At 48.6% G+C, this 26,927-nt stretch overlaps 2 protein-coding genes across 15 annotated transcripts in view; one reads left to right on the top strand and one right to left on the bottom strand.

The window, feature by feature from the left end:
- LOC144114112 (prolyl endopeptidase FAP-like) overlaps nt 1–26,927 on the top strand; it is a 377,138-nt gene that overhangs the window by 240,834 nt on the left and 109,377 nt on the right. Inside the window, exon 1 of one of the 14 annotated variants that reach the window (XM_077647607.1) lies at nt 11,261–11,368. The exons of 11 other annotated variants lie outside the window; for them this stretch is intronic. In XM_077647607.1, coding sequence (XP_077503733.1) covers nt 11,339–11,368 — 30 coding nt within the window. In that variant the 5' untranslated portion in view covers nt 11,261–11,338. Of the gene's footprint in view, nt 1–11,260; nt 11,369–26,376; nt 26,565–26,927 lie in introns of those variants that run through there. 2 more of the 14 variants (XM_077647608.1, XM_077647610.1) reach the window with 2 other exon arrangements.
- LOC144114114 (uncharacterized) overlaps nt 1–26,927 on the bottom strand; it is a 169,603-nt gene that overhangs the window by 69,589 nt on the left and 73,087 nt on the right. The window lies entirely within an intron of this gene.

Below are 26,927 nucleotides of genomic sequence, written 5' to 3'. Positions count from 1 at the left end.
TAAAAGGTCACCCCCCCCCCCCCCCCCCCCCCCCCCCTGTGGCAGGAGTGAGAGTTGAACTGGCGGCTTCATCAAAAATTATATTTTAAATTGGCAGAGAAACTGAGCCCGAACCGACGCGCTGTGTTCAAACTTTCTTACTGCGCACGTAGGCAGGTTTCGTCGCTTGAAGCTAATTTTCGACGTTTCATGAGTTGGACTGAGCGCAGTGCAGGTAATTATTTTCAGAACTGACTATAACGCCTTGTCTTCTGCTGCTGCAATTGGTCATGACGTCTGCGCAGGTTTGTCGTGCCTTTTATTTTTCATCGTTTAAAATACTTCGAAAAAGCAGACCCCGTGATCGACACTAGCACAATGCTAGCCGCATCGCTGTTGCAAAAATAGGGTTGCGGATATCTGTGGTAGGTATCTTCAGCGCTATTTTTGCGACACACGCAAGATAATTTTGTTCGGCACTAATAGCTACCTTGATGGCGTGGTGCGTTTAATCATACTCCTCGATACCTCTCCCAGCAAATCACGTAGCAAACGTTAAAATAGAACATTCACGTTAAAATAGAATATTATGCAAAATCACACTTGGTGTATTTACTCGCATATTGGTTGATGCGTCGTGCAGGTCTGAATTGATCCCCATTTTTTTCTCACTTTGAATTGTTGATCATTTCGCTCTCGTCCCACCATATGCTAGCCGTCCTGGTTACCTCAGTTGGTAGAGCGACTGCTCTGGTGAAGCAGTGGCCCCGGGTTCGTAACCCGGACCAGGGCGAATTTTTCTTTAACTTGGAAGTTTCTGTTGAAGCTGTACAGCTTGGCTTTGTAGCTGCGCTAAAGTCGATGACAGTGAGTCATTGCTCTCTTTTTACTACAATGGAAACCGAGGCTTGACTCTCAGCTACCGAAGCTGACACAGTAAGTAACACCTGAGATCACTGCTCGCACATCACGGCTTCCCGCAAGCCCCTACTTCGCTGCGCGAAGCCTAACCAAGAACCGCATAACTATGCGCAACACACTATTATGTAACCAGGCCAGAAATTGCTTGAAGAGGGCGGAAGCCCTGAGAGAGGGAGTAGGCGGCACAGCACGCACTATAGACAGTGTCGCCCCTACCCGTCTTCTAAACAGAGCTCGAACACGCCGCTTCCCCAAGGTTGCAGGAGGAGCAGGATGCCGTGCACTGGGACGCCCTTCCGGGAGCGTCGCAAATACCCAGCGTTAGCCATAGCGACCTTACACCGTGTAAATACTAAATAAATAAATAAATAAATAAATAAATAAATAAATAAATAAATAAATAAATAAATAAATAAGAATTTATTTAGTGCATGAGGGATGAGTACAGAAACATCAGTAAACGGGCGAGGGTCCCAGAATCAGGAGACTGTAACGGGACCGTCGATAAATTAATAGCAAACTAAATTGCAAATAAACAAGCAGCAACGTATACATGTAATTAAACAATAATAACGAAGCTAATATAGACAAAAAGTTGCATGTGATGCACATGAAAGAAATACATTACCAGGGCAAAAAACAGCAATGCAGAACTAAAATGGCCATCGTTATATATGATATTGCATGTTATATTGCACGTTAGATATGATACGTGTCTCCTGTCTGGAACGCGCATAAACATTATGAAATTGACCTAATTGATAGCATCCAAAAAAAAGCAATCAGGTTCATATATCGTCAGTATGATCGCAATTTTTCATCGTCTTGTGCCTTGCCCTCTTTGAATCTAACCCCCGTGTCCATGCGCCGTCACGTGGATTCACTGAAACTCCTGCACCGCTTCGTTATCTCACTTTATCATGTCACACCTAATGTCTATCTTACCCCCGATATTCCCCGATCAACCAGGAGTCATTATATATTGCCTTAACGTTAAGCCATACTTCGCTCGTACTAACAATTTCAAACATAGCTTCTTTTTCCTCAGGCAATGGAACATTGGAACTTAATCCCTGGCATGGCGCGGTCTCTTCCATTGCTGATTCTTAACAGTTATCGACGCCAAATGATGATTTTTTTGTTCATTGCGTATTGATTCAATTCATTAGTTACAACGTCTCTATCACACTGTACGCGCTATGCATGCAAACATGTTAGATTAAGTTTTTTTGTATCTGTGTGGGCTTGAACGTGCATTTTTTGTATGTATTTTAACCCCACTCCTGAAATAGCCCAAACAGGGGCTGCAGTTTAAATAAATAAATAAATAAATAAATAAATAAATAAACAAGAAAGTTACAGTGCAGTGCAAACAACTTCAATATTCATTATTAAAAGGCATATACACAGCGCTGTTAAGTCTTCTATTGTTGTAAAAGAAAAAATTTCAAAGTTGATGTAAACATAGACAAGGACAAGGTGATTTTAAAGTCAGAGGTAGATGATTCAATAAAAGAATGCAGGCTAAATGAGGACTCCGCTTTTCGTAAAGCAAACAATTTTTGTGAGCTCCAAATGCAGTGGTGTAAATATACTGCAAAAAACTGTTGTACACGAGTACGTGCAAGAGTTTTGCACGAGGAAAGGTTGCTGAGCACCTACCGGAGCCGTAATGTGCATGAACGCTGTTCTTCGCCGGTTCCTTTGTATTTTAGTTTCGAGCAGACGTTGGCCCGCGGCTGCAACGTTGCGATTACCCAACCGAAATCCACCCGTGGTACCCACGAACAAAGTAAACATTCCTGAGCTTTGACTTTCGTCGTCTCTTTTTTTTTTTTGCTCTCGTGTCCGGTAATATCGAGGAAATACCACAAGTGGAATAAAGAATGAAAGAAAAAAAAAGACATTAACTGGCGGCTAAGAGGGGAGTACAACGCGACAGTGATATACGGAGCGCAGTTTTTCCAGCGCCGAAGAACGTGCCGGACCCATGAAATCACGAGGCGGAACATCCCCCCCGCGCAATATAGCCTGCCCATTTTGCGAAGCAGGAGGAGGACCCGGTATTCGCGGAGCGTGATCGCTGGCCCGTTCCGATACCGCCTACGTGTGGTACGGTGAGTCCGTGCGCGCTCGGGAAACAATATGCAGGAAGGCATGAGCCGGATGACTCGGATTCTTGGCCGAGAAAGGTCTTCCTGTTCATTCTTTTGCGCCGGCTAATAATTCTCGTGCTGTACAAGACTTGCTATAGCGAACACAACGGTCCTCGATGCTTCTTTCATTACTTTTTTTTTGCGACGATGCAGTTTTGATTGCATGAATGTTAAAGCACTTGTATTCTTCACTGAAAAAAAAAATCTCTTCCCTAGTTTAAATTGCCGTGCAAAATTTCGGGGGGAATGCGAGGCGGTTCCGAACAAGTCAGGAAGCGACGTAGGAACCTCCTTGTAATTTCAGTATTTATACCTATGTACCGCCTACATTTAATGCTTTGATAATATAGTCTTATTAATTATCGCCTTTGTATCTTTTATTGCGCTATCAAAATCGGTGCTCCCGAACATGATTTGCCTTTAACTTGCTGCACTAGTAAGTGCACAATTGTGTGTGCGCACGTGGTTACCGGCAGAGCGTTAGATTAGGTAAACTTGTAATCCTGCGCGTAAGTTTCAACTTCGGCGAGCGGCGAACCAGGTACTGGTTCCAGTGGGCCTGTTTCAGTGCTAATCAGCGACAACCGTTGGCACGTCTCAAAAGCTGAGGGGTTCCGGAGACTGCGCCAGAAAAAAAAAAAAAATATTGTATCCGTCTACAGCTTGACACTGGACTTTTCAATTCTGAGCAAAAGCTCGTTCGAGCTGATGTTTTCAACTAGACTGCTTCATCTCCTGTGTCATTTCGACAAGCGCCGCTTCTGGCCTTAATAAAACCTTTGAAGCGCCCTTCATCATAGCTTCGCTTTTGAGATGAGCGAGTGTTAATACCAGCTGCACAAACATCTCCTTGGAAAATGTTTCGTTTTGAGAGCTGTAACAGGAAGTCTTAAGCTTTTCAGTAGCGCACCGTGCAGTTGACAGAAACTAAATTGTTAACCGATAGTTCTGTAAGCTAACCATATGCTAACTATGCACTGAGCTAACTGGATCAATATGTCCACGCTCGCCGATGCTGGCAACATCGAAATCAACAGATACCGCCACTTTATCTTGGTTGGTAACAAAGTTATTAAAAAAAGTCCTGCAGAGCTTTCGCCGACGGGGCCTTAGGTCTCCCACGTGGGGACGTCGAGGTGTTGCCTCGCCGTCGCCTCGCGGGCCTGCTGGACGGCCCAGAGTTGGTCACCGAGGCTGGGGCTGCGCAAGGCAGCGGCCCACCGCGGCGGGAGGGTTCCGGAGTTAGCACCGTCAGGGTTCTTGCTACAGTCCCAGAGCATGTGGGGTAAAGTTGCTATAGCAGTGTGGCAGACCTTGCATATATTCGTCGGGTATGTTCCGGGGTCGTCTGTGCATGGTATTGTGCCTGATTGGGGTACGTGAGCGTCTGCAGTTGTCTGAGGGCCACCGCGTGCGCCCTGTCCAGCTTGTCGTTGGGCGGAGGGAAGGTTCGGCGGACAGGGCAGAGGGCCTTGATAATTTCGTTGCAGCTGGTCAAACAGTCTTTGGTGCTGTCCCATGGACGACGGCCGCCGGCGCGGTTCGCGAGCTCGCGCGCCTTGGTGTGTGCCGTCTCGTTTCGGTTGCGATATGTGTTCGATACTTCTCCCATGTGCGCCGGGAACCATTGGATTCTGGTTTGAAAAGCTTCCTCCCACTGGACTTTTCGATTGCTCAGGATTCGGGCCGCTTTCTGTGAGATCCATTCTTTGGCCAAGTTTTTGACCGTTTGTCGCAAGTCGCCCTCACGGATCCGACGTGCACCACAGGGCCACTTTATCTCTTATCCTCTGCTTTCATTGGTCACGAGAAAACGAATACTTTTGGGAAACGCTCTTTACATGTTATCACGCAAAGGCGCTCTTGATAACGCTGTAAGCATTTAACAATTGGCTTGCTGGTTTGCTACACTCCACCTGCACTTGATACTTCTTCTCTGGAGCTTCTTTTTTTTCTCTCTCTCTGCCTTTATGTCCTCACTGTGGCCCAAACGCACACTTTTTTCTTCTCTTCTTTTAATAATCATGCCTAGAACACGGCGCTTGTGCCCTCCCATTACTAAGGCCTTGGCCACAGAACCATCACTGGCATTTGCATGAGGCCGCAACCAAATCCAAGAACCGTGACCGCTGCCCAGGCACCGCAAGAGAGAGGACGAAGAAGTCAGCAGCGCCCGCACCCACGCTGCGGCGATGCTGCACCCGTTCCCTCTGCGACTGAAATAAGAGGTAAACGCCGCTCCCTATTTTAACATCCATCCTCAGAATGTTCGCGGTCACAAGCTAGCGAGTGGGCTAGCGGGGTTAGGAAACGCCCTCTACTCCGCACAGCCGTGCGTGTGTGTGCGATTTCTGTACAGTCTGCGTCACCATTGTGTAGAGCGCTCGACCTGTATAAAATTGTGTAAAACTCGGCACCACCTCCTCGAAGCTTCTGTAGTTTTTAGAGGCAACGCTTGCGCGTAGGTAACGCCACACAGAGTTTCAAGCACGGCGGGCACGAGAACTTCGACGAGAAAACATGGGCCGCTTTCAAAATTTACCTTTGTTTTGCCTGGTGCACACTAATGGAGCGATCTGCTCAAGGGTGACGCAGGCTGTAGTACATGTGGGGAACGCTGGCGATACGTACTGTGTCCACACATGACAAAGAGAAATGGGACAAGCTTTCGTGCTTATCTCTGACAGCGCGCACCACGAGTATACTTCGCTCTCGAGACGTCCCATTCTGTCTGCCTTGCTGGTTCCCACAGGCCAGAAAAAAAAAAACATGGGAAAGAAGTCGTTACTAAGTAACGCATGCACCAAAAGTGAACGCAGAAAACAAACTGAACCACTGGAGCTGAAATCCGCATATATATGCGGCTTTTTCTGTTACTTGCCGAAGGGCCGCGTTAGCTACTGGCGGTCGCTGCGGAGTTGGTTTTCTTTTTTCCAGTTTTGTGTGGTTATTTTTTATTTTAACGTTGTCTGTCTGGCTCAAGCTTCGTGTTTTGTGCGATGTGCGTTTGCCAGTGATCTTTTTTTTTTCTGCCGAAGGAGCACATTAGCGAACGACCGACGTTCAGCGATACGTCCACGTCTTCGATCTACGGCGATACGCCGTCTTCACTGTGGAGCTGCAGAGAACTAAATCCGCGGTGACGTTGGGCTTCTGCCTCTCCGCGGTCTCATTAACTGTCCGTGCGGTTTTCGCCTAGACAGTATCCAGCAATAACATGTGACGGCGGCGCGGCCTCTCAGATGCCCAGAGGAAGCCTAACAGGCCCCGACACGGCACTTATCGTTGCATGTTGTCGTTCCGCCAGCGCGGCTCCTGCTTTGAAAATCACATTTAAGCGGCCTTTTTATCTTTACCGAGTTTTTGAAATTTAGATAATTGGCGCTCTGGGCATATGTGGTTATTTTCAGATGCTTAGGAAATGTGCTTGTGTTTTACATGAACCATACTAAATGGCTGAAATCACAGCACCTTTTTTTTCGTTCTTAGAAATGAGCGAATGCGTGTGTTGGCGCCTTTGACAGCTTGTGAATCCCTTCTTTAAAAAAAAGTTCACAGGGACACCTAATTACATTGTGTGTTGACAGTGCGATAGCATTAGAAGCTGGTGATGCACTTACGTCGAATTTAGTGTGGTTTCCCGGGGCTTAATTTCTCCCAAAGCGACTCAGGCTTTCATTGACGCCGTAGTGGAGGGCTCCGGCAATTTCGTCCACCTGGGGTTCCTTAACGTGCACTGACAACGAACAGTGCACGGGCCTCTAGAATTTCGCCTCCATCGAAATGCGATCTCCGCGGCCGGGATCGAACCCGCGTATTCCGGGTCAGCAGCCGAGCGCCGTGACCATTTAGCCACCGCGGCGGCTCATCGAATTTAGTGTCATTCTTTCATGGTTGTGTTAGCGGACCCTTACATGCCTGTCTGCACACAACCAGACATCTAGTTGGTGGCCGGAAATTTTTTCCTGAAGGTGTCTAGAGGCGGCGTTACGGATGCAATGAAGATACATCGAAGCTTATAGCTGTCACTTCTGGTCTGGTGGCGTCGCTTCCACTCCTGGAAACTATGTGACCGGTGACGAATTTTTTCCCGATGAGTTTTCTAATGCGACAGCGTTAGAAGCCTCATCGAGATGTTTCCCGCTAGGATTCCCAACTGTGCGGATGCCAAGGACAGGCAAAACTGAGACTAATTCGAACGCAAAAAAAAATACATGGACAAAAACCGACGGAGCATAAATACAAAGTAGGCTCGTTCTTACTTTCAGAGAGCGATGATCGAATTTTGGGAGTGATAGTTATGTGCGCAAGTATTTATCTCCCGCAACTAGAAACTTCTCATTCTGCTCTTCGCGTGTCAACGGTATCGTTCGCGTTTAATTTGTCCCCGAGTGTATTTTCGGCCTGCAAAAGCCAGTTGTTATAAAAAAAAAAAAAAGAAGCGGTGCGGCTACAGGAGCAGCGCAGCACTCGTTCTGAACGACCTTCAAAGCGAAAGGATCTTCGCCAATGGAAAAGTTCGCGATTCGCGCGCGGGACTAAGTCGCGCAGCACGCTTTCATCTCCTGAAATTGCTACTGATGATTATTCAGCGCACCTCCGCAAAATTAATTAAACCAGGGACCTCCTTTGATTAAAAACGCTGTCCGCGCGTGAAAGATATAGTTCATTAATTACAGCTCTAATTGGCTGGCCCTTTCGTCGCGCGTAATTTGAACAAACAAATTGTTCCCGAAAATTAGTCGCTTTCACTTATCTCCAACGACGGAAACTAAATAAAAGGAGATGAGTTGGGCTGGGAAGAAGGTTGGTACGCAGCAAAAGATAAAGAAAACAGAAAAAAAATAATTGCGTTTATTCGCAATTAGCAAAAGTGAAAATTCGTCGGAGCATTCCTTTTGTCATCAGCGATGAAATAAATGTAAATATGGCACGCAGCAAATGCGCTTCTATATATAGTAAGGGTTGAAACATGAATTTCTGGCTTCGCTTAAAGTATCGCAGGTAGCATTCTAGCATCCGAAAGGAGGGGGAGAGCATTAACTCCGTGCATTGGAACGTTGGTACGTTTCATGCTGGCGTTGCTGAGAGTATACGCAGGCGTCATTTATTCGAAGAACATTGCTTTGATCTTGCGTACCCCTTCCGCTTTAGCCAAGAATAAACACGTTTGGCTGCCCCGTTGCCTTTAACTGAGCCTCAGCTAGTTGCAGAGGGCTCTTCTCTAAGCCGACATATATAAGCTGTAGCAACGGAGGCGTAATTCTTGCCTCGCTCGCGTTCACTTCGTCAAGCGCCCCTCATCAAAACAAGCGCTTCCTATAAAGAAACTACCTCAGCTACGAGCACGTTCCTGGAAAATTACACGAGAGAAAGTCGAGCTCGCTTTCTTCACCTTTTTTTATTTAATCCTTTCCGCGCGCGTGCGTGACGTACAGCCCCGGCGGCGCCAGGTGAAGGGATGGTGGCGGCAAAGCTGCACTTCGTTTGTGCGGGGCAACCGCTGCCGTGTCGCAGCTTAGCGTTGAACTTCGCCTTTCTTTGTTTTCCTGACGAGCCTAATGTAGTGCGCGAAAGCGCGCGATTATGTTTTCATGCGCGCAAAATCCTTCTGCGTCCCGAACTCGACGTGTACGCGCACGGCGCTCGCGAGTGTTTTCGGTCCGACAACGGCGGGTGCTGCTAGCGTTCCGAGTGAATGAGCAGGCGAGCCACTAAGAGAAAATGGAGGGGGGGATGTTGCATGTGAGGACGCGAGAGCGAACGCCGGAGATCCGCGCGGTCCCACCGTGCGAAATGTCTTTCCCGGGAAAAAGCGCTAACATCACGGGCGCGCCTTGTTTCCTCGAATTAGGAAGGTGCATCCTTGGCTCTATAGCCCGCGTGCGTTCCAGTGGCGGCAGCTTTGATTGCACAGACGGCTGAAACAAGAAGCGAAGCCACGCCACATGGGGGCCGTGCACGTCACAACTCCGTAGTGTTTGCGCAGTGAGGCGGGGTTATTTGGTGTTCCGGTTTCTGTTCTAGCTGCGCGGGCCTCTTCAGCCGCGTGCCTCGGCCAACTTGATTTTCATTCTCGTCCTTAGGAACCGAACATGCTCATTTTCTTTAAAACTTAATATCTCTTTCTCTCTGCGCGGCGACGCATTGTCGATAACTGCGCCCTTTGCAAAGGAACCCCGGAGTGCATGTCCGCGGAAGGGACGCGATGCGGGGCAGTAGAGCGAAAGACAAGCGTGCACACTCATGTGAGACGAGGAGCAGTTGTAGCTTCGTCACGCATCGCTCAGTCTTCTTTTGTTTCCGCCCGGATATACTTCGCCGGGCGATGTCCAATTAGGAGGGGCGCTTCTCATCTGTCCCCTGCAGCCGTGGGCCACGCTGGCGAATGATGCAGCAAAAGATCGCTCGGCTGCCCTCGCGGGAGCCGCTCAGAGCGGCCCGGCCCCCAAACGACAGTCGTCTTAGCTGCGCGGATAAATTAATGGTTACTAATTGCCTCGTTCCGCTGTAGAAGCTGAGAAGAGAGTCGGCAGAGAACTAACTACGAGGGCTTAAATAGAACCAATATGGCATGTACACTCAAAGCAAGGGCTGATGCTGCCATGAAACGCGTTTTGACCGCACCTAATGGCGCGCAGGCTGCTGGCGTGCGTTAATTCGTTAATATATTTTCCGTTCGGGTTCTTCGCTTCCTGCTGGCATGGCTAGCGAAAGGCATTACTTTCATACTTGTTAGTAATGTTTAAATTTTAAGGAACTCAGTATATAGACGCGAGGAAATGTGATGCCCACTAATAGAGCGTTGCATATTTCAGCGGCCTGATCTACTAATTTATCTTGCGAAGCGCCACAGATTGTACGTAGCAGTTTGCATGCGACAGCTAAAAAGCCATCTTAGTAAAACTATGATACTCATGCTTGGGCGTGCTCCAAGAAAGATCTCCAAGACCCAGTGATCGTACTTGCGAGCGAGGTTTATGAGCGCGTGAATTTATCATTTTTTATGCGGTGTTGGATGTGTGGGACTCGGAGTCGCACTCTGACGGAATCCCGGTCAGAACGACGCCTGCTACACCCCCCCCCCCCCCCCCCCCCCACCAGGACAGGACTGACAACGAGATAAAGGAGTTGGATGATGGAATTGGAGTTCGTGGGGTCCTTGACGGCTGGCTTGGGAACGATCACGTGACATCGAGTTGCTCGAAGCCACCCAGCAGAAACAGATGCCAACAGGCGAGACACGTTGTCGCCGCTGCTAATTACAAGACGCGCTGTCGCCGTTCTTAACAGCGGGGAGCAAGTATAAAAACTCTCAACAGTACGGGACACTCTCTTAAAGCAGTTATGTTGTGTGAAAAAGCCAGAGTGGTATCTTGCTTTCTCCTGTGAAGAGCAGAAAGCCATGTGAGCTGGCCCTATAAATAATGTACCGCAATGAAGTGGTTTCTCTTGATAACCAAATGACGTTTTCTTTCTTTATGTTTTAAGTTGTATTTAGCTTGGCGCTGGTATTTGGTACACGCGTTAAATGCTAACCGCCCCGGTTAAAAGCTTTTCGAATGCACTGAAGTAATTTATGCGCGCCTTCATGTCGAAAATGAAACTTAGCTCTCATAGCAACGTTCCAAAGAACATTGAAAAAAAAAATGTGTGACATTCCGACAGCATTGCCTAAACTGTATAACATACACTTGCACTTTTTGATACTGCTGTGAATTGGCAATAATTCTTATTTGACGTGCAGCTACATGAATGGCTGCGAAGCAGTGAGTTATGAAAGAAGAAATAAAGAAATTGATCTCATTGTCACAGAGGAGAGGCGAACTCCTTTTTCTCTGAACTTCAACTAAGAAAACCTTGTGACGATAAATGTAGCTCTCGATCAACACAGGACGAAACGAAGAGGACGTCACATGTGCTAACTATCAGTTGAAAGTTTAAAGTCAGTGCATGTGGTGTCCTCTTTAATTGGTCCTGGGTTTCGATCGCTACATTTATCGTCGCCAGCGACCAACTCGTCCAAGCAGCTACCCTTATAAAACAACGTGCCACGCGAGTTATCAGGATCGCCATCTCCGCAACCCCATTTCTGTCGCGCCTCCATTGCCGTGGTGTCCCGTGGCACAATCGCTAGTCCCAGAGGCAAAACCTGGCTACTGCCTCACAATGTTCACACCGGTGCTGGTCCTCTTCGCAGTGGGTCCTCCCCCCGAGGCTCAGCGCGAGCAGTCGGGGGCCCCCCACTCCACACGGAGCACGCCGGTGACCCGACGCTCGAGATGTCCGTCGCATCGGCAGGGACACTACAGGCACGTCGCGCAAAGACCGCCGTGGCACCCGAGTTTAACGAGAGTTTCTGTATCTAACTAGGGCTTTTCTTGAGTAGAACATGTTGTCAGGCTGGCTGGTGCATTCTCTGAGGCATGGAAAGGCCACGCGAATGACAAGAACACAAGGGAGGACACGCAATGGTGCGCAAAGACACACATGATGCGGTCCTCCCGGTTCCTGACTTCTGTTTCGTTCCATTCGAACAACCCTTCCGTGTCTCATAGCCAGTTTCGCATGGCGTAAACGATATCGTATTTGCTCATCGCTGCCGCACTGCACTACTGACGCGACAAGTCAGTCTTTTATGCGCTGACTACTAGTATGTTTGTCGATGCTAGTAGTCCGCCTTTATTGCCTTTCTTTTAATGCAGTTATTATAGCTGACAAATCGCGAGTGGACCATAATTTTACTCCACTTGCCTCCGAATAACTCACTGTTGCAGCTTTGAAGAAATCTACGTCAAACGCTTGAAGCCCCAAGGCTAGTTCTGTTTACACGTAGAAATTTTCCAAGGAAAGCTTTTGATGACTCAAGAGATATTAGGTGCAGGAAGAACATTACGGAATATGGGAAAGGCAAATGCCCTGAAACATTTTCTTGAGGTCGGAAAGAAATATCGTGGTTTATGTGGATTATAACAGCTGCCCCTTTTTTTTCCGATACTCTACTATTTAACGACATCTCAGTTCCCAAAAGGTTAAAATTCTAGCGAAAGAAAACTATCCAACGTTTTAACGTTTATGCTTGCGTAATTTTTGCACTGGCTTCAAAATAACAATACGAAGCGTGTGTGCATGTTATATAATTAATTAGCAACTTATCGGAGGAACTGGTGATGATTTCAGTGAGTAGACGTCATTCTCTTTCCATCTTTAACCTCGTTGTACCAGCCCTCTACGGCGTCTTCGCCGCATAAAACATGGGCACTGGGGTGAAGCCGACAGCGCTCATCGTTAATGTTGTGCAGCCGTCTCAAGTTCAACGAATATTCACTACAGCTGCGCGCATGCTGTGGCACGGGATAACGTACGTCCGCGTACTGGCTTTCAGGGTCCGGCGGACTCGCATAGAATTTGAGGAAGCGCTCTCACTGAGCCTCGTTGGAGCGGTGCAGGTGCCGGCGAGTGGGAGGAAAGTAATGCGTAGCTCGCCCCGTTTCTCTCGGAGTTGCACAAGAGAGCGCACGTTCATTAGGACGGCCTTCAGACTGGTGCTCACTCGCTCGATGGGGATGAGCGGGGCGCCCGTTGTCTTCTAGTGCTTACTGTAGGGCGAAGCCGCGGCTGTGTATCGAGGGTGAGCACTAACGGCGCGCTCTCGATATGGAGTTACGCTGCTGTAAAGAGGGTAACAAAACGCCTGTAATTCGAAAGAGCGCTGCCTGATTGCGTAATTGAGCAAAGGAACATGCGAAGGCTCGTTGAAGGGACACCTAAGTGAATGCTAATTATAACGGTGTCTTGCAAATTAATTTGAAAAGGACACTATTAGGCCTTTTAGGCCATGCTTAAGGATCTTTGTTTAAATAAAATATGTAATGGGAAAATTCATTCCAGTGGTTATTCTTCCAAGAGCACAAAGGAAAGAAACACGAGGCAGGAAAAAAGAGACACAGCAATGTTTTCTTTCCTTTCTTGCGGTTGCGCTCTTAGAAACTAATCATTACCAGCTCGCTCAGCTTTTTGTGCGTCAATGTCCAGAAGTAACAAATTGGTAACATATATGAAAAAGTCACAATACACATCAGAATCTATTTCATTAAAAAGTCATCTGTTGTCAAAAGTAGCTTGCGCAACTGCAGTAATCAATGCGAAAATTTGGCGCAGTGGACGCTTGCAATCTTCAGTGTGACCTCCTGGTATCAATTCGACGGGTGGTTAGGCAATAGGGCAACTCTTGGGTGTCATGTGAGTGTCATGTTATTAGAAAAAAAATGATGTCATGATCACTGCGAATGCACAAGCTTCCTGGTTTTCCTGTTATCGCAGCGCTATCTTCAAACATGGCAAAGTGAAAAAATAAGAACGAAAACATAGAAACCACTAAAACAGCATAATTTTAGCAACTGGAACGTTGCACGCGATCACCACTTATGAGAAGAAATTATCGCTGCGACCACATCTCAATTCAAACAGTTCTGTGAAATTCAGCGCCTAAAAGTTCGTTCAGCGATCTCTATACAGGGTGTTTCACCAAAGAGTTTACACAATTTTTAAAAATAGGCTTTTTGAGTTAGAAGAGCGCTTTTTGTGGCACAGCATTTTCAGCGGTGTAGTGCATCGTAATACAGATAAAACGTGCTAACTAATGTTGAATAGGTAACTTTTTAAATGTTACTGTTAGGCTCCTTAATTATTGAGAGCCGTGTAGCCCACCGTAATAATTATACATAACAGTTTTTAGAATTTCTAAAACGCAGTTATCCTCGGCGCTGTGACCCCACAAATTTTGGCTATTTCGACGAGTTACGTGCACTGCACAGGTTGCTTTGCCGGCAAGCTTCTCAAAAGCCTATGTACAGTATTTTGGAGCAATGTAGCCAAGGTTTGGTGGGCCACAGCGCCGAAGGTAATTGTGTTTTCGAAATTCTAAAAATTTATGTTGATATAATTACTGTGAGCTACACGCCTCGCAATAATTAAGGGGCATAAGGGTAATAGTTAAATATTTAACTATTCGATATTAGTTAACCAGCCTGCTAGTTAGCGCGTCTTAGCTGTATTCCGGTGTACTACACCGCTGACAATGCTATACAGAAAAAAAGCGCTCTTATAACTCAAAAACCCTATTTTTAAATGTTATGTAAAGTCTTAGGTGAAACACCTTGTATATAAATGTTCACAAGGTTTGAGCACAGCTCGGCCTTCGAAAACGTACTTAAGTGCTGCATACTGAAGTCAAGGAAGATTGTCTGTCCTTTAGAAGCTTGACTTATCTTGAGTGGTAAGTCTTGCGGGCATGTATATAAGCCGGATCAGCATAAAAGTTCGTGGCGAAAATGATAACACATGGTTAAACTTATTCATAGCTGTGCAACATGATTCCTGTTTTCTTGCTCTGATCCTCCGTCTGCATCTCGTTCTTTGAAAGAGAAAACTGTGAGTGCTCAAGTGTGCTCAAAAGCTGCAGCATTCTCATTCTTCGGTCCATTGTAACTGTGCTGTCCAGAGTGAGAATAAAGGTAAAACTTGAGAGAACGCCAGATGAGATAGTTAGGAGGGCAGACTTAATTTAGTTCCTGCAGCCTCCGCTTAGTTGGAATGCGTCCTTCAAAACGCTGTCAGCTTGTTTGCGATCGTGATTTCAAGGTGTTCCATTTCATCTGCTGTAGTCTGCTTCGAATAATTCGCTTAAATGGAGGCGCGATGCACGGATGAAACGCGCGCTTTCAATGAAAAAAAATAAATGTGTTTACACTACCCCTGCTTGTGCACTACCTTAACGCGGCTCATATATCGCCACACAACCAGAGAATATATCTATCTACACCTAAACTCAGCTCGCGTCGTATATTGCAAAGGAGATCTCCCCTTCATTAGGCGAAAAGCAATGCACGCTGATAACTCCGGTCGCGGCATGAGTGTTTAACCAAGCATTTAGGGCACGCGCGCTTAAAGCTTAATGTCAGAAATATTAACGTAATTAACAAATCCGAGCAACGAGGCAGGCTATGCCTGCGTTGCCGTGTTGCTGCGTTGCCCCCTCGACAACCAGCCATGGCGGGCTAAATTTAGTTGTTCCTCATCATCTCGCCCAAGAGCCTATAGTCACGAATGACACCCTAATCGATGGGTCTATAGATGCGCTGCGCGCGCTAGTGCGCAGCCCGTCCGCAGCCATCGCGACGGTAGAGTGGAATTTATCTGGATTTTCTTTCATTCCCTGACGCGTTGAACGGTACACCGTTTCTGCATTCGGCTGCCCAGAAAACCGGGAAGCGTCATTCGTATTTTCTTTTTACCCTCATTCTTTGGAAAGCGAGACAAAGCCCTCTTCCGACTGGTGGCGTGCAGGAGGCAACGTAGCCTTTGCCGCTCTGTACTCGATCTTAACGGACGAAAGGGAGAAGAGAGAGAGGGGGAGGGGACGAAGAGACTCACCTGGGGGCGACGCCGCTGGCCGGGACGGTTCCGCTCCGGCGGCGTGCTGTTGGGCGGCACGCGAGTCGCGCGGGATGCGCGCTGTCCGAGACAGAGCGCGGCGCTGCCGGTCGATCCCGCGGCGGGAGCTCCCTCTCTCCGAGGAGGGCCTCCGGGAGCGGACCTCGATCACGCCACGCGACCATTTGTCTCCCCCTGATGACACGCGCCATCTCTGCTTCCCCATCTTCTGCGCCGCTCCTCCGGCGGCAAAGTATTTCAACGGCCGATCGGCGAGGAGAACAGGGGGCGCGCGCTGCCTGTCCGCTTTCGCGCGGATGCTGTCCTCGCGCGCGGGGTTGAGCATCGCCGCGACATGCTGCGTGCGCACCGCTTTGGGAGATACGCGGCGCTGTCTCTTTGTTTTATTTTATTCTGCTCGGCCACTCTGCGGGATGAGTGGAGGGTAGATGAGTGAAGGGCTGACCTTGGAGGTCGCCGCAGAGTGGAACCGAAACCCGGCAACGCGTTTCTTTTCCATTTTTTTTTTGTCCTCGTCTTCGGTAAGCCCGGCTTGCGAAGGAGCAGGCGCTTCCGCTATTGTGTCGCCATTGAAGTGATCCACTTAACAAGTACCGTTGAGTGAGTTGGCTAAGCATTTTTTTTTTTGCGAAAAGGTGCCAAAAAAGTGGAACTGCGGACGGAGAAGCACGCTCCGTCTACAGTTCCCTTTCTGGTGCCTTTACCTAAAATAAATGTCCACTCCTGGCCTTCTATCAAATGTAAGGAGCACCCGCAGATAAAAAAGAAACAGTAAAATACAGTGCACAGATTACTCGATATTACACTCCTGGAACAATGCTTCTCCTCTGAGCTGCTGGGCTGAGGAATCGTTACGATCAGCTCTGTTCTCGACAAGGTAGATTTTTCAGTGCTAAAGCGGGAAGTTGCTTGCAGTAAATACAACAGACTGACTTTTCGTATCGGCGCTGTGCCGGAATTTAAGTAATAACATATCTATTTTACCGCACATTGCTCAATAGTTTGGCCTTAGATCGAGATTCAGGCCTTAGACGTTGTATTATCAATATCCGAGTTACGTAATCGCAGTGATATCATAACGGTCCGGCGATCTGGATGTCTTTCGAGCATGCATCTCTAACGCCGCCTACCAGTGTAACAGCAGTTAGTGGAAACCACTCTGTGGGTCATGAAGCTCACCACAGTGAAAGGCTTGGGATTAATCTTGACTACATAGGGTCACTTAATGAGGACCAAAATATCAGTACAAGAATATTAACGCGATAGTGTTAAAGGCCTCGTTGTCCAGAAAATCCGGTGTCGGCGTTGTGAGCGAAAAACCACGGGCATGACTCTGGCAGGTGGTCCCCAGAGGACAACTTAAGAGGCAGGTGGGCCACCTAGGTCACGTGACCTTGCGATGTCATCACAACTCGCCCACCGTGGCAGGTGGTATTTAAATTAATGATTGGTCACTCGGGAGGATCAACCTGTGCCGCATAAGGCCCACCACTGGGAGCACCTGCCATCACAGGAAAGTGGGGCACCGCTTAATCGCTGCACCACTGCGCCAGGAAGGGTATGAGGACTCCCAGTGATCAATTAATGTAAAGTAGGGAATGACATTCATCATATATGAGAATCAACCCATGGGTTCTACGCTGTCGCATCATACCCTTAAGGCAGAGTTTAAGTGTCCCCTCCATTTTTATATTTCGTTTCCATCATAATGCAGCCGCTGCGGCTGGGAATCGAACCCGCAGCTTAGGTTCAGTAGCTGAGCTCCATGCACTTAATTTAAAAGCTTACAGCTCATATATGTGAAATACAGCGCGCACAAAACTTCTGGAAAGACATTGTACAGAAATGAAAAAATTAGCTTTAAGCGTAAAAAAATAATTGTGGTATCATGAAATCGCCAACTTTTTCAGCCCTTTGCCTCGATTGCCTTTTTCTGTAGAAAGGACACAAATAAAGCAAAAAAGAACAAAATTGTGTAGTGCTCCCCGGGGCTTTTTGAGACATTAGAAAAGCCCGGCATATTCAAAAATCTCTCTCTTTATTTCTGCCCTGAACGAACATGACCGGGGTTAGCTTTCCGACCTCCTTGATAAGGCATATGTGGCGAAGGGATAATAAAGCAGGTCAGTGCGTACGCGATACTTAACTGATAAATATTTAGGTCGCGAACAATGCGATCGTGAGCAGCTATGGTGTCTGCGAATTCTGGCGTGTGTAAACATAGCACCTTTCCTCGATCCTTTCTTTTATTGTAAACGAGCTTGTCGCGGCACGCTCAGTGAGAGCTTCTGAATGACCTTTATTGACGTCGGCCTGAAATTTAAATACTGGCACGCCGAGGGGAAAATCAGGGGTGTTGTCGTTTTTGTTTTGTTTTTATTGTTTGTACGATGCTACACGACGGAGAGAAAGCGACTCAAATGAACTCTGCCCAAGTTTTTGCGTGTTTTCGTTTTGGCAAGCGACGGTGCGTATGCGCCTCGATGTATTGGCGATTTCAACAACCTGGAGGGGGCGCCACAATTAATCCATTATAGTGGCGTTACGGAGGGCTGTTTCTGGGGCCAACCTAGGTAGAATCGCGCTTTTTTTTAATTTCGCGATAAACTCTCGCTTTATTGTCGCACGTGGCAAACTTCGCGTGAGCTGAACAGCCATTCTTTTCACTTGGGTGTGAAGGACTTGCGCACAAGCAATAAAGAGATCGATATCTGGTGTTTTAAAACGACCGGCGTCAAAGCGGAGCTCTAGACGGGTGACGCGCTCGTCGGAGAAAGTTTAAAAGAAATGAATTAATTCGGCGATGGAGGCTCTTGTACAAGGAATGAATGATATGGCTAGAAGCGCAATTTTTCGCATTTAACGATGCAGGTAAGCGATAAGAAGGGGTGTCGATTTGTCATGCTGCTTCGCAGAAAACAAGCTGCTCACCGTCGCTTGAATTTAACTGATAAAATCGCACCTTTTTGCGTTGTGCAGCGCCCATAAATTTTATTAACTAGTGCAGCTTAAAGTATACGTAACTTTAGAGTTTTAAATCGTATGCAAAGGACGAATGCAAGAACAATTCGGTTGCCTTTATCCGCGCACTGTGTTCTCCGAGCAGTTTACCGCGCCTTCTGCTTTCACTTTGTTCTTAAGCAGCGAATGGAAGACATGTAATGAATGAAAGACCTTCATGATACAGTTATCATCTTCCAATTTTATTCAATCCTTTCCCTCTGCCCGTCTGTCTATCTGACTGATTCCACTGACAGCGAGTGCATGAGGTAGTCTAAATGCAAAAAGAATAAGCATGAATTGGAATTCGAATGAGATCTTTATAGCACCCCGCAATCCATATCAATGGATGATAAAGCACCATATCACCGCGCACGCATTCTGTAATCAGGCTTGCGATCACTGAGTGATGCATGAAACTCTTCTCGCTTAAAATGTGCCCTTTAGTCATGTTTGCGCTGCGATGTTTCTTTATTTGTTTCTTGCGCTGCGATGCATTTACATAGCAATGCTAGGCTAGGCAAATTATCCTTTTAGAAATTTATGCTTGGTGCCTGATAAGAAATGCGCTGTCGTGGTCCTGCAAAACTTTCCAGTACATAGTGGTAACTTAGTTCCTATGCTTTCTGTGCACACCTGGCGCTAGAGAACAGGCGCAATGGCACTTAGAGACTCTTTTTTATCTCGTTAGCATGCAAACTTTGATGTAACAGGGCTTCTAAGATGTATTTTACAGTAAAGCTTCGAGAACGTCCAAGTGGGCCTGCAGAGCAGTCAGGCAACGGAGCAAACGACTTGGTTCGCGCTCGCACCGGTCCTTATCCGACCAGTTCGCGGTGCCGCCGCAGCGTGGAGTGGATTTTGTAAAAATCGCCAATGCGCCACTGAGGTGTTGACGTAAATACAAAAGAGCCTGGGCAAGTAAGGAGAGGTGCAGCCCCGTATCGCGAGTGCCACCTGCGTAAGCGGCCAAGTTACGCGGGGGCGAGCACGAGCTGAGCGGCAGTGATGACCTGCTAGCGCGTCCATCCTTTTATTGAGAACGCTTGAGAATAAAACGATGGAAGAACACGCTCTGCTCAATGACATTTTCGAACGAGCGGAGAGGAGCGACACACGAAAAAAGTGGAGGGGAGCTCCACTCCCGAAGAACGTGCACTCGGACACACAAAAGGGACGACGAAAGGCGCGAGTGGACTATCTGCGCCGCACACATCGACAGGCACAAAATGCTGTATACGTCGACGCAGCCATGTACCCCGATTCAACAAACGCGATGGCGGTCGTCTTGGACACCAATTTCAAGGAAATCGCCAGCGCCTCCCTACGAAACTGCTCTCCCACAGTAGCAGAAACTGCTGCAATTGCCCTCGCAATCCAGCACGGCGATGCTACGGGAAATGAGTTAGAAATTATTACCGACTCCCAGTCCGCGTGTCGCCTCTTCCTCTCTGGCAGACTTCCACACTCCGTCGCTCCCATTCTGACTACCCCACAAGTTCAAAATTCCACATGCAAGCACCAAATCACTTGGACTCCTGGGCACGAGGGGCTCGAGGGAAACGAGGCCGCGGACACTCTAGCTCGAGGATATACTAACCGAGCGACTAACCTCCCCGACCTCACAACTACAGACGAACACCTTTCCTAACCTACACAAGTACCACATCATCTTCCCCGACAGATATGACAGCATCTGCCCCTGGTGTGGCGGAATTCCAACAACATATCATGTAACATGGGGCTGCTCCGGTCACAAGCCCCCGAACTAGACAAACATCACTCCGAGGAACAGTGGGAGTCTGCCCTGCTCAGCTCCGACTTGGCGACGCAGCGAAAGCTGATATCCCAAGCAAGAGCAACTGCGGTGGACATAGGGGTCCTGAAATAGGGACTCCACCCAAAATCTGTATTTTCGCCTCTCTATCCTACCTTTTTGGAATAAATGTTTTCTACTACTACTACTACTACTTAAGCCCCACCTTCGGGGTGTGACGCGATAGCGTGAATCGCTTGATGCCCACATATGCGGAATTGGTCATTCTCTTTTTTACATTCATAGATCGGTGGGAGTCCTCACACCACTCCTCGAGATGCGCTTAAGCGATGCACCACTGCCCTGCGATGACAGGTGCTGTCATTTGTGGGGCTTGTGAGACCCAGGTTGCTCTTCCCGAGCAACCTCTCGCGGCCAATCATTAATTGAACTGCCACCTGCCATGGTGGGCGGTTTGCTCACAATATAGTGGGCTGGTTGTGATGACGTCACAAAGTCACGTGACCTTGGTTGCTTCTCTGGGGATTTTTCGCTCACGCGGCTGCCGCCGCCGACGACGGCGCCGGGTTTTCCGCTGAACGGGATTAACGCTGCCGCGTTAAATAAATATTTGAAAAATTCGTTACGAGGAAAGGAAATACACAGCAATCATCTCACTCTCGGTGGACACGCGAACCTTGTCACGAAGGATAGGATGAAGGAGGGAGCGAAAGAAGCAAGAGAGAAGGAGTCGCCGCGACCGAGAGTTCCGGATTAGTTTGCACCACCCGGGATTCTGTAACGTGCGCCGACATCGCGCAGCGCACGGGCTTATTTTTGCTTTTTTCCTCCATCGAAACGGGGCCTCCGCGGCCGGCATTTCGTCCCAGGTGCTTGTGCTGAGCAGCCGACCGTGTAAACACTGAGCCACAGCGCGTGCCCGCGATGTGCGAATGGAACAGCAACGGCGATGTCGTGCAAGTGCTCGCGTCGTTCGTGCAAGACGGTGCCCGGTCAGGGCGTAATTATCTCTGATACCGCAGCGGAAATGCACTCGTTACGAGTTTCAGTGGCCGATACGGAAGAAAGACTGAGGGGTGCGTGAAAAATGGACGCACTCGAGTCCTCATCGCTGCCAGGTCCGCGCTGCGCAACTGTGCAACCTCGCCGGTAACTCTGGTGTGTTGCAGGTGTCGCTAGCGCCACACACTGCCACGCATTTACCAACATCTTACTGGAGGTCTGTGCGTGTGCGCTTCTGCTGAGGTGGCCTCTTCTAAAGCCCGTCTGGAGGAGCCTCAACTTACCGTTTTATGCGCCCCCACTTTATGCACAACCGCTTTATGCATAGCCACTCCCGCTTGGTTGCTGGCACTAATCAGCGATGATGTCAGTTCCAGCGCAACGAATACATAGAGAGCGCTTGCTGCGCCAACAGAACTCGCAATATTAAGACGGGTGCGTGTTGCTTTTCACCGTCTCAGTTTTACTGGACGACGTGTTTAGTAGTCCGTGCCGAGCTTGACCTCCTTCTGCACGCTGCACGACGTGGAAGTCTCGGCTTAGAAACTTTCCGTGTTGAGCTAGGCGTTTGCTCCACACTGCTGCATGCAGTGGTGAGAGCGGAAGCGCGCGCTTGGATCTGTGAAGTTAACGGAACCGTCTCTGAAGTGGATCATAATGATCTCGGGAACATCGTGAGTTAATGTGATGCGAAAAATAATGAGGAGAATGGCTGAGCGCATGCAGCCACTTCAGGCAGCCATCATCATGGGCTGTGCGCTGATGCCCGGTTGAACGAGCGCGGCTGTTCCTGACGACCAAAATGACTCGCTATTTCCATTCATTTTACCTGTGGTTGGCAGCAACACTGGCTGGAATTGTCTCTCGGATCATTTCGAGGCTAGCGAGATAACCGCTCCGCAGAGTGAACAGAGGCGATTCATTTACATATCAAAGCAGTGAAAAAAAAAGAAAATCGTGTTTTATATATATATATATCTCGTGAATTCTGCTTGAAGAGATAGCTCGCTTACGCATGGGCGTGCGCTGTGTTTCGGCGGTGCCCTGCTGCGTTCGTGCTTCCGTTATCATTTCCCGGTCATGAAGGGACAAGAAATAAATGGCGCGCACTTTCTATTTTATTCGAAGCGAATCATTCGTAATTGATATGGGTATCGGCAGAGCGGCGATTTTATGTTTTCAGCAAACTTTGCATGCATAATGAACTGCCCAAATTACGCTCCGAGTGCGGCTGCATTTCGCAGCGCAAGGGGCTGTCAGAGTGTACACGCGGAGAAAAGTGCGAAGGAGCTAGACGCCATATCGGGGCCTAGTGGATTTGGCCAGCCGCGCCGAACCGTGTAGCGATGGACTGCGCACGAACCGAACGTGTTCTCGGCCATGTCATTATAATACATCGGCAGGCGGTGTTTTCGCGGCGTTCAGCTTTCATAACGGAAAGAATGTCAGCGTCGCCATTGGGATGCAGCAGTCCTTTTTTTTTTATTAGACCTATAGCAGAACTTTGGTTCGTTTATGCTCTGACACAGGCGCATTAGCGCGTGCTGTGCGCTAAAAAAAAAAGAACGAGAGAGAGAGAGCAACAATCGAGACAAGACCGAACGACTCCCAGCGAACCGAAATTGAAGACTAAAACGGTCTGAGCTTGGCATGTTTTTTTTTTTTTCAAACTCAGGCAAGTGCCTTTTATTCCTCACTTTCGCGGTTACAAAACTTATGCGGACGTGCGCCACATGATGCTGAGACTTTCCAGTTTCTGCCATTTTGCGTTTGCTTCAGCGAGGTTTCCGCAAGATAAATGTAAATTTGGCACGGTCATGCTGGTACCTCTCTATACCCTGGAAACATAAAGATCTCTTATGGGGCAAATTCGTTTCCAGTGCCAATGAAATCTGGAGTTATGTCATGTCCTTGGAAAAGTCGCTCACCACACCAACGCAGAGCGACCTCGAAGCGATTGCGCTTCGTTCCGGAGTTTCAGCGAAATAAAGTGCAATCGCACTCGGCTGGTAATATCATTCGGGACAAAAAATCTACTTATCCTTATTTAGATTTGTTGTCATTATTCCTTGAAGGCTAATCGGTTTTGACGGCTGTGAGACGTTGTTTTGTGTATTCGTTCATATAGTCCGAGGTTTAACGTTTTCTCTTCTTCCTCAGTGTGAGTCTAACAATATCCAATAAGGGCCACTGCCCAACGTCCTTGCTGTCTTTTTCTCTTCTGCAATGTTATGTCGAATGCTGAGCACTTTTCTTGCTCATGATCGTTGTCGCCTATTTTTGGCACCACTAAATCTAACACCACGGTGCTTTCAGTTCTCACGGTTAAGATATTTCTGCTGAAATATGCGAAAGGAAAGAAGAGGCTTGCAGATTTCGCAGTTTAGCACTTGTCTACATGGCTTCAGTAGGAGGTATCTCACATTTATACTCTCACAGTGCAATGCTGTGCAGGCCCCATCACAGCGGACAAGCTCGCGTAGGTGTACGTGCGGCTAGGGAAGACTTCTGATGATAATGAATTTCTTACGGCGCAATGGCAGCTTTGGCCGAAGAGCGCCATGGCACAAGGTAGATTTTCATTTCACAAGGTTGGGTGTCAGAGACCCATTTCCCAAGCATTTAACCCTGAAAAAGCTGAGCACCAGAACAGGGGAAAGCTTGTACCCATTGTATCACCGGTGGGTACCCGGCGGCACTGGGAATCGAACCCCGCACCTCCCGCATGCGTAGCGGAAGCTCAAACCACTAGCCCACCGCTACTGTCGGTATGGAGGAGTTCTGGACGCTGGTGTCGCAAAATAAGAATTTATTTTGCGACACGGGTGCACTGCCCTGAATCAAGATCTTCCCTGATGTGGCCGCGAGCACAAGCACTGCATTACACGCGTCGGTAGCGATGAAGTTCGCTTTTTCGCTACATCCGCGTTGCGGGAATTTCCGGTGCCGCCCGGACAGCGGAAAGCGCCGTTTCACGGCTAGCGGCTACCTCGCTCGCACCTGTCTTCTCGAGTGTGCCTCTCAGCACAATTACTCGCAGGTATGCGCAAGGAAATCGTTATCGAGTTCCCTCTTCCTTCTCGCGGCATGCGTAGAGGGCGAGTCCGGCGTCCATAGAAACGCCGCGAACGTGAGGCGAAGAAGCGACTGCATGCTGCTGCTCTATTGCGGCCGCCCGGTCCTTTCCATTAGGGCCGACGAGTGCCTTGGAAGAGCGCCCATTAGGAGGCGTCCGGAAAGTGGCTGCCCGGCAGGTGCGGGTAGTTGTGTCTAGCACTCGGCCGGCTAATTGCGCGCTAAGAGGCCCGTATACATTCGGCCCAGCTCATAGGTCCCCGTCATTGCCGCTGCCACTCTCCGCCACCGCTCCGTCTCTCCGTTTCTCTTTGTGCTCCGAACTGTGGCAAACTAAGTTTTCGCCATTGTGACCTCCTCCTTCTCCACCCTGAGGGCATTCTGTTCACATCTGCGTTTCGTTATTTACCGTTGGTTCAGGGCAACTATTGCGGACCGTTACGTACACGGTTCAGGCGTGAGGTTCACGCACGTGCTTCCGCGCAGAAGTAGACGCACACTAAAAGAACGACGCATTTCGAGGCGGAACGAAACCAGAGGCGACAGGTGTTTCGTAGCGCGCAGTTCTTGTAAAAGGCTTCAATTTTACTCGGCTTGCGACAAGAACAGTCGCCGAGCACCGTAGCGCGGCTGCCTCGGTGAGCTGCCCTAAAATCTCTGCACAGTGAGGCTTGCTGAGCCTCTTTAAACAAAAAACGTTATAGAATAATTCCTCTATCCGCGGCACACGTGCTTACACGATCATCCTGACTGCCTAGAGTGCCGAAAGCGGAAGAACCTGAGCCCTAACCTGCTTTTTTTTCTAAATTGGTTTTTGGGGAAAGGAAATGGCACAGTATCTGTCACATCGCACAGCACACGGGCGCCTTAGCGTTTTTCCTCCATAAAAACGCAGCCGCTGCGGTCGGCTTCGAACCCGGGAACTCCGGATCAGTAGTGGAGCGCCCTAAACACTGAGCCACCGCGGCGGGTTGAACCTGCTTCCCGGCGGACTATTCGGTCCGGACACCGAGTGGCCTCGGAATTTCTTAACTGTCGTGCAAAGATAACAATCACACAGAAAACACACGCACGGGTGAACGCTGCAGTCAAGATACTATTGGTGACCAATGAATTGATGGAAGGTAACAATTGGCTGATGCAAAAAGATGGGCCTATTGTAGAAGAAATATACTTCAGTAAAACTAGCTTTTGGGCGAGTTGGGTTGGAACAACTACACACACACGCGCGCGCGCGCGCGACGCTTTTCTCTCTCTCTCTCTGTGTGTGTGTGTGTGTGTGTGTGTGTGTGTGTGTGTGTGTGTGTGTGTGTGTGTGTGTGTGTGTGTGTGTGTGTGTGTGTGTGTGTGTGTGTGTGTGTGTGTGTGTGTGTGTGTGTGTGTGTGTGTGTGTGCGTGTGCGTGTGCGTGTGCGTGTGTGTGTGTGTGTGTGTGTCCTAACGTGAACGTGGTTCTTGCACTGGAGTTATGTCTGAAATACCATCCAAACTCGCCCAAATGCTACGTTCGCGGAGGCCGGAGGACTTGCATATGGAACGGCACTGGTTGTTCTGATTGCCGTGTGAAAATGCTTGCATCTTGACAATTATCCGGACGCGCTAGCGGGTGTCACGGGTGCCGCCGACTCTTGTCGCACAATGCGGTCATGGTCGTTTCGCTGGCGCTCCTTTTGGGGTCACTCTGTCGACGACTCCACAATGTCGGACGCCTCAACGTCGGGCTTTTGTGCGACGGGATAAGCGTAAGACAAGGGCCGTAAAGATAGGCAAGCACGCGCCGTTTGCAAACAAGCAGAGCTTCGCTACCTGCGCCAGCGCTGTAATGTCGGGCAGAAATGACAATAGAAAAGAAATTTCTTACGCACATACGAGAAAAGGAGGAACAGCAACGAGCGGCCGAGCGCTGGCGGCAGCGATGACCGTGACGATAATCGGTGTCACCTCAAGAAGCAAAAACGTCTATGCTTTACTCTGTTGCCAGTATATCAGTACCGCCGCGGGGAGCAACGGGACGGTTGAGTCCGTTTGGGGTGCTTCTCCGACGCACTTTTTGTCGCTTACTACTCGCGTCGATCTTGCCAACAGCGCGCTATTCAGAACTGACTCATGCGGCTGGAAGCGGGCGCTTTTCTTGAGGACCAGGCTGACCCTGGCGATGGCGTTGGAAGACAAATGGATCTCACCCAATCCTCGTGTCAGGTATTTTTCTATCCTTTTTACGAAAAAAAATAAAACAAAATCTGCTTCGAGCATTATTTCATCTCGCCTTCGAGTTGCCCTCATGAATCTAACGACCCCAAGCCCCTGTTGGATGACTGTGTGCAACAGGGATTGCTTCTCACTGCTTATGAGCCTATTTTATTAACCGTGTGGTGATATCACGCAGTTTTGATAGCCTTCGAAGGCTGACCTTTTAGGGCTTCCCGAAGACTGAGTTTCCACAGCACTAATTTTGCCGTGGAGTCAGGCTGCTATAGTTGGGTCACGTGAGAAATATCATTTCATATAATCGCTAATTGTTTTGTTTAATTGCTGAATTCACACCTCAAGATGTTTTATAAA

This window comes from Amblyomma americanum, chromosome 1 (genome assembly GCF_052857255.1).
Source record: "Amblyomma americanum isolate KBUSLIRL-KWMA chromosome 1, ASM5285725v1, whole genome shotgun sequence".
NCBI classification, from domain to species: Eukaryota; Metazoa; Arthropoda; class Arachnida; order Ixodida; family Ixodidae; genus Amblyomma; species Amblyomma americanum.
Note: the sequence above shows the minus strand (reverse complement) of the source record. Positions and strands in the feature narration are given on the sequence as shown.